Source organism: Bos indicus x Bos taurus, chromosome 5 (genome assembly GCF_003369695.1).
Source record: "Bos indicus x Bos taurus breed Angus x Brahman F1 hybrid chromosome 5, Bos_hybrid_MaternalHap_v2.0, whole genome shotgun sequence".
Classification (NCBI taxonomy): Eukaryota; Metazoa; Chordata; class Mammalia; order Artiodactyla; family Bovidae; genus Bos; species Bos indicus x Bos taurus.
Genome location: NC_040080.1, coordinates 70,728,391 through 70,736,352, shown reverse-complemented (window position 1 = coordinate 70,736,352; position 7,962 = coordinate 70,728,391). Strand labels below are relative to the sequence as shown.

Here is a 7,962-nt window from a genome sequence, read left to right as displayed (position 1 = left end):
TTGAGTTTTCCAAATTTGCTGGCATATTGAGTGCAGTCCTTTAACAGCATCATCTTTTAGGATTTTAAAAAGCTCAGCTGGAATTCTGTCACCTCCACTAGCTTTGTTCACAGCAATGCTTCTTAAAGTCCACTTGACTTCACACGCCAGGATGTCTGGCTCCAGGTGAGTGACTACGCCATTGTGGTTATCTGGATCATTAAGACCTTTTTTGTATAGTTCTTCTGTGTATTCTTGCCACTTTGTCTTAGTCTCTTCTGCTTGTTAGGTCCTTGCTGTTTCTGTCCTTTATTGTGCCCATCTTTGCATGAAATGTTCCCTCGGTATCTCCAGTTTTCTTGATGAGCTCTCTAGTCTTTCCCATTCTCGTTTTCCACGTTTTCTTTGCCTTGTTCACTTAAGAAGCCTTTCTTATCTCTTCTTACTGTTCTTTGGAATTCTGCATTCAGTTTGGTATATCTTTCTCTTTTTCCTTTGCCTTTTGTATTTCTTTTCTCAGCTATTTATGAGGTCTCCTAAGACAGCCACTTTGCCTTATTGCACTTATTTTTCTTGGGTTTGTTTTGGTCACCACCTCTTGTACAATGTTACAAACCTCTGTCCATAGGTTTTAAGGCACTCTGTCTACCAGATCTAACCCCTTGAATCTATTTGTCACCTCTACTGTATAACCATAAGGGATTTGATTTAGGTCATACCTGAATGGCCTAGTGGTTTTCCCTACTTTCTTCAGTTTAACCCTGAACTTTGCAATAAGGAACTCATGATATGAGCCACAGTCAGCTCCAGGTCTTGTTTTTGTTGACTGTATAGAGCTTCTTCATCTTCGGCTGCAAAGAACCTAATCAATCTGATTTCCGTATTGGCCATTTGGTGCCATTATAGGGCTTCCCAAGTGGCACTAGTGGTAAAGAATCCACCTGCCCATGCAGGAGATGCAAGACATGGCAGTTCAATCTCTGGGTTGGGAAGATCCCTTGGAGTAGTTAATGGTACCTAACTCCAGTATTCTTGCCTAAAAAATCTCATGGTCAGAGGAGCCTGGCAGGCTACGGTCTATGAGGTCACACCAGATTTGGACATGACTGAGCACACACAGTTATATTTAGCAACATGGACTCTCCTGAACATAAAATGTCAAGAAAAGAAGCCAGAGAAAATCTAAATATTGCAAGTCCATTTGTAGAAAAACGACAGACAAAACCAAACTCTGGTGTTACTCGTCAGGATGTTGATTAACTTTGGAGAGGCACAAGCCTAGCTTCTCGGAGGCTGTTACAATGCTGCTTCTTGATCTGGGGGTGGATGCAATAGGGCATCACTTTGTGAAAACTCTTATGCTAATGATTTCTATAATTTTCTCTATGTATTTTATGCTTCAATAAAAGTTTATTCCCCTCCATTTATGTCATTTTTTTTTTTACATCTCATAACTGTTCCAATCTGACATTTTGCTGATACAATCTGCACATTACTGATACAGTTTTACAAAGCTATATTATGTATTGGTAGTCCTCAAGAATTCGGGGCAAAAAAAGGTAAGACTGAAGGTAAAATATCTATACGTGGGGGAACTCTAAACATAGTCTAAACCTGAGGATTGCATTTCTGCATATTCAAATGAATCCCAAAGTCAGCTTGACAAGGTTGACCATGTCAAAACTTCCTTCTAAAGGAGAAAATTCAATCTAGAATGTTTAGGACTGCTTTCTCAGCCGCTTAAGATCCTCCTGACCTGTTCTCTCACTACACAGGGGTCTCCAAACTATTCTAAAAAACCCTGGCTTCACAGACAAAGCCCTGTGAATGAGGCGCCATTTTCAAATTCACAAACAAAAATGAAAGTGAGGTGAAAAACATTAAAAAGAAAGGTAGTTTCACGTGATTTAACAATTCAAGGCAACTCAGCTCTCTAAAGGGTTAATAGTGACAAGAAAAAAAGAAATGGAAAAGTGCAGAGAATCAGACCCGACTGGAAGCAGACAAAGGCAGCCAGCACTATCTTATTTATTATAAAGGTACACCGTGGAGAACAGACCTGACTGGATACCGAAGCCTGGAATGGTACATGCGAAAATGTACAGTACTATACAGAAAAGTGCATTGTCACAACAGATTAACAAAACATTTGTTTTCCCTTCCAGAACTAGAAAAGCATCCCCCTTTACTTTCACCTCAGAGACAAGGAAATGTCATGGTAAGAGGCAGTACAGAGCCGAGGAGGACAGGATGGCCATCAGCAGCTCGTGAGCGGGAGAGGTGTCGGGGACCCAGAGAGTGACTGTAGGGAGGGAAAGGCACAGTCACGGCTAAGGGGAAAACGATGTCTGATGACCATGACCTGACCATGACGGACGAGGATGCAAGACGGGACAATACTGAGCACCGAGGCATAGAAAGGAAGCTGGGAGAGAGTGGAGTTAAGTTGCAAAACACTCAAGTGGGCGAGGAATTGGGTGTCGGGCAGAAGTGTGTGGGGCAACAGTAAAGAGCAAGGCTAAGACTCCTAAAATAGAAAGGCACTTTCACATGTACATACTACAGATGTACATTGACACGATTAGGTAACAGTCACAAGCAGGAAGCCACCAGTACTGCAACTGATCAAACCAACAGGAAAGGACAATACTGATTTAATTACGTGGGCAGGAGTTAACTCTTAAGTCAGTAGGTAAATAGCAGTCTCTCCTGTCACACAGCCACTTACTATACTTTAAACGTCTATAATAACCATCACACTATACATTGAACTTGGAAGAATGTTCTAAAGGGGGGCATTCACAAATGCACGGTTTATATATTTTCTTTTACTAAACAGTTTCTAAGATAAGCATTATGGAACCCAGTACAATTATTTAAACATACAAAATTCCCTACGTAATTTTAAGATACAGGTACCATTTTGATTATAATACAGACTCTATTTTTTTTTAAAAAGAAAGTATACTAGGGTGGGTAAGTGAAAGCTCAATTTCCAGTTTGTTTTATTGATTTGAACAAAGCTGTGCCAGAGTCACCCTGCTCCATGCCTGACACCCCAGCCCAGCTGGAGGTTGGCTTTTAGTTCAGGTGCTAGCCTCCATTAGGGAGCTCTGTGGGAAGAGTCTCCACTTCTAAGCTGCCCCACAGTTCCAAGTCTCCATGGGAAGTAACTCAGAGCCGAGACTCAGCCCCCAGCGCACTTCCTGCATTCATGGCCTCTCATTACTGTGGTCAGGAATGACATCCCAAATCTGAAGTCTTCCAAACCCAACAGAACCATAGGCTCTTAAACTTTGGATTTCAGAGACTGTAATTACCAAACTAAAGTTTCTTTAGTTTATAGACCCTAGAGGCTATGTCTCATTCCCAAATACTAAGGAGGCCTCCATGTCCCTGGTTTTTTTTTTTTAATTTCCTTTTTCTTAAATTATGAACCCATTTTTGGGAATGGCAAAAGAACAAAGACAGAAAACTCATACAATTTGACCCTTGGTGCTCTATATCCATTGATCACTGCTTATATTCATTTCAGTAGATTAAGTGGGACCCTGCTATACATTATTCTATGGATTGCTCAAGGGGCATCAAAAGATTACATTGTGTGAAAACGTGCAAAATTGTTAAACAATGGCATTTATGCCCAACTTGAACATGGAGCTCTACAAAGGGCCATTCAACAAACTGAAATAATTTTCAGAACACTCATCAGAAAATATGTTTTAAGAACAGTTCACTCTATGCTAATGATTCACTGCAAGCATCCTCACCCAAACCCAAAGGCCAATTTGGTAAATCTACTTAAGTGAGTTCTATGGATGGGATGTGAACATTCAGTTATATCAGCTGTGAATACATATTCTTGTGTAAGTGGAGTCAGGTAATCTTTGTAGAACTATCATTTACCCATCACCAAAATGACTCACTTCCCAAACTGCACATGAGGATCTATGATAAGATTCTTAAAACCGGGGTATAATCTTTTAGGAACTTATTTTCTTTCTTCTCTTCCCATTCCTTGAGGGCTACACTTTGGCTGTCAAGAGGACCACTTGCAGGTAAACCCTCGAAGGAACTCATTGGGTGTTTTTTTTTTGATCCTTTGTGAAGGGGCCATCTTGTCTTATCCTTGGAATCTTAGACTTTTACTAAACAAAGTAAGGATAAGTGAGTCCTTATTGAGTCCTTACTCACTCTGAGGTCACATCCTTTCCTGGGAATTGAAGGGGAAAAAAAGCCTCAGGTGACAACAGAGTAATAGCGAAGACGGAGACAGGTAAAGAAAGGGAGTGATGGGAGAGGGTTAGGAGCTGTTTCCTGGAAGAAGGCACAGCCTCTGAGGCTCTGAGGTCTGGAGCAGCGTGTCCTCTGCCTTCCAAGGCAGGAGAGTCCTGATGTGGAGGGTGGAAAGGCAGTCCTCATCCCATCACAGGTGTCAACACCAAAGGGACGAGACACTGGGGAAGGTTACCAGGGAGAAGTCTGAAGAAATTGCGTTGCACGAGTAAGATCTGGAACACTTAAAGCTTGTACAAGCACCCTCCCCAAATGAGTAAGTTCAAAACACCTCTTCTCTTTTGATGCCTCTTCCATCAAATAAGGAAGTGGCTTTATAAGAACCTTCTTTATTTTAATTTCTAAAAGATTTAAAGTTTCCTCCACCATTACTTCCACCTCTTTCTCTGTTTCTGTTTCCCTATTGGACAACAGAGAATTAAGAGAGCAAAGTGGAATCGAGAAAGAACTGGGAGATTATTCTTAAAAGTTTCAATGTTCCAGACATTTGGGAAGATTGTCCAGAAGGCTTGGTGCTACTCAGAGCTCAGTCCTGGCTGGGTTTCCATGGTTTCCAAAGGTGCTGAAAGACTAATAAAGCTCAAGGAAAAGGTTGGGAGGGTTGCACAAGATGCTGGGCTGGGCCTCTTTATCAAAATGGGTAAAAAGGATGGTTGCAAAAATTCAGAGGTTTACAATACCTGGAAATACCTGAAGTAATTTTTTTTCACTAGTCCATTTGTGAAATCAGGCTGCAGTCAAGCAACCAGCAGTGTGATTTTCAAAGGTAACAATACCTCATAAATGAAACCTCTCTTTGCATTAGAATGATCAGACTGGCAAACTGAGGTAGAGATCAAAGTAACGATCTTGGTTTTAGTACAGATCCCCATTTTTTTCCACACTGATGCATTCCCCATTGAGCTGAGAAATCAAAGTCCATACTGTAACTCTTAGGTGGGCATGCGATTGGCTGCCAGTTTGAAATCAAAGTGTTCCAGAGGGATTAGTTCTGGCTATCCATTTTTAGGGGGGGGAACCCCAAAAGCAAACAAACCAACCCTCTTCATCAGTAAGTTCAGTGACAGAGTAGATACAATGCTTACAGATGGCATAAGTGGCTGCTGATAGAACAGCGGTGATCTGTACCTTAGAAAAAAAAAACAGAGTTCAAGGTATTCTTTTTAAGATAGAGGGGAAACCGAGCATAAATATGGGCTAAAGAAAGACTATGGGTGAGGATGTCAGAGAAAGGGGATCCCGATGGACTGGAGCTGACTATGTGAGTGATGTAGAGACCAGTTGGGAAAAAACAAAGCAAGCCCTGGTTCCAGGCTGAACAACTGGGAGGAGATCATGCTGGAACCATGGGGTCGTCTTCCCGCGTTGGTCTGGCTCTTACCAGACCACAGCTTGAAGAGACAGCTGGCAAGGGAAGCTGGGGATTCAATTTAGGATCAAGAGGCCTCTGCAGCATGTTTAGGGGAACCCAGATCCTCTAGTCAGGGGAAGAGAAGGCCAGGTGAACCAAGCACTTTCTCCATTGCTGAAGAGGAAAAACACAGGGCTTCACGGGAGCTGGAAGTTATTTTCTAGGCAACAACAGATCTCTGAAGGAGTGGACAGAATAGGGTAACCAGAAAGTCTTGAAAATTAGACTGTTCTGGTCTGTGCTGAATGCAGCGGATGGACTTGGAAACCCTCCCGGGGCCTGATCAGGCTCAGGGGAAGAGTCCAGCAGGAGCTCTGGAGGACTGTCCCCTCTCCTTTCCCAGATTTAGTTGGTGCAGTAACTGCAGAGGTTCTAGCGCCCCTTGCTAAGATTTGACCTGGGCCCAGGGAAAAGACTGTTAGGAAAAAGACAATCCTACTCATTTGGGCAGTGTGCTGCAAATCCCACTGGGAACAGCCCACTGTGACAACAGCAAGTACGCAGCCTGGGCTGGTCTCAGCCCTGCTTCATGAGATCAGAGGTACTCACTGTCAGCTACTAAACAATACCATTGTCACCTTTCAGCATCACCCCAAGTGCCACCGACCAACACTGGTTACACTCCAGGGCCTGGCACTGAGATTCTCCTGCCTTGAGATGCTGGCGTTTCTGACTCACCGGGCTACACTAAGCCTGAAGCGCTGTGCAATGTGCAGGGCAGAGCGGTGCTGTGTTCAATACAAACGGTGCAGCATTGGATTTTCAAGTAAGTCTAAGTGTTTCTATTGTCTTTAAAATGGCATATGTCCAGTTATTTAAAAAAAATTACAAAATACAAATGCCCGTGTTATTTAGCTAATCTCAGACATTACATTCGAGAACATAGAAAAGCCAAAAGATCTCCAGTTATAAGCACACGACTAACGCAAGTTATGGATCTATGACTTTTGTCACTAATCCGTCTTCTCTTTTTAATCATCACCCCAGATGACCATGCTCAGGTGGGTGTTACATTGTGCAGGACTTGTCTGCTGGACCTTGGGAAGGCGGGGCGGGCCCCACGGTCGGGTTTGTTTTTGGAAGAACAGCAGGTTTCGGCCGAAGGGCTGGGGGCTTCAGCTGCACGCCCATTCTGGGTGCCACTGCAGGCTTGAAAGTACTCAACGTGTCACTGGAGGAGCTAGTGCTCCGACGAATCTGAGGCTCTGAGCTCCTGAGAGCAACGCTGTGCAAAGGGCTGAGCGATTCCGTGGAGGTGGCGGGGGTGGGAGAGTTTTTCACTTGTTCTAAGGTATCCAGCACCACGTCGGGGGCATGCTTTGCTGTACTCTGTCTCTCCAGTTCTCGGAGTTCATTCAAAGCAGTGTTCATCGTCTCTTCGATATCCTGTTGAAAAACAAATGACAGATGGTAACCCAGACTTATCATGGCAATCATTTTGAAATGTACAGAAATGTGGAATCACTAGATTGTGTTATCCCTGGAGAAGGAAATGGCAGCCCATCCAGTATTCTTGCCTGGAAAATTCCATGGACAGAGGAACCTGGCAGGCTACAGTCCATGGGGTCGCAAAAAGTCAGCCATGACTGAGAACATCAGCACAGATTGTGTTATAGGAATTAGCGTTGCAGGTCAAGTATACTTCAAAAACAAACTCATAGAGAAAGGAATCAGATTTGTGGTTTCCAGAGGCAGGGGGGATGGGGCAACTGGATGAAGGCAGTTGAAAGAAATGAACTTCCAGTTATAAGATGAATAAGTACTATGGGTGAATGTACAACATGATAAACATAATTGATACTGTTGTAGGTTATATATGACAGTGGTTAAGAGGGTAAATCCTAATGGTTCTCATCATAAGGAAACATGTTTTTTTCTTCTGTTTCTTTAATTTTACATCTCTATGAGATGATGGATGTTCACTAAACCCTCTGTGTTAATCATTTTATAATGTGTATAAGTCAAATCAGTATGCTATACACTTTAAACTTATGTACAGTATTGTGTGTCAATAACTCAATAATTAACTGGAAAAAAGTAATCAGAGAGACAGATGAAGTTGATAATTAAAGGTAATGTACATAACCCATATTGTTGTTGTTTTTCAGTTGCTAAGTTGTGTCTGGCTCTATGGAACCTCATGGACTGTAGCATGACAGGCTCCTCTGTCCTCCACTATCCATACATGATCGCTGGAAAAACCATAGCTTTGATTATACGGACCTTTGCTGGCAAAGTAATGTCTCTGCTTTTTAATACGCTATCTAGGCTTGTCA

The 7,962-nt window shown here is 42.7% G+C and overlaps 1 protein-coding gene across 2 annotated transcripts in view; it reads right to left on the bottom strand.

Annotated features, from left to right (window-relative positions):
- Window positions 1-1,987: 1,987 nt before the first annotated feature.
- SRGAP1 (SLIT-ROBO Rho GTPase activating protein 1) overlaps window positions 1,988-7,962 on the bottom strand; it is a 311,091-nt gene continuing 305,116 nt past the window's right edge. For both annotated transcript variants that reach the window (XM_027542431.1, XM_027542430.1), the window contains exon 22: window positions 1,988-7,072. In XM_027542431.1, the coding sequence (XP_027398232.1) occupies window positions 6,695-7,072 (378 nt within the window). In that variant the 3' untranslated portion in view covers window positions 1,988-6,694. The remainder of the gene's footprint in view (window positions 7,073-7,962) is intronic.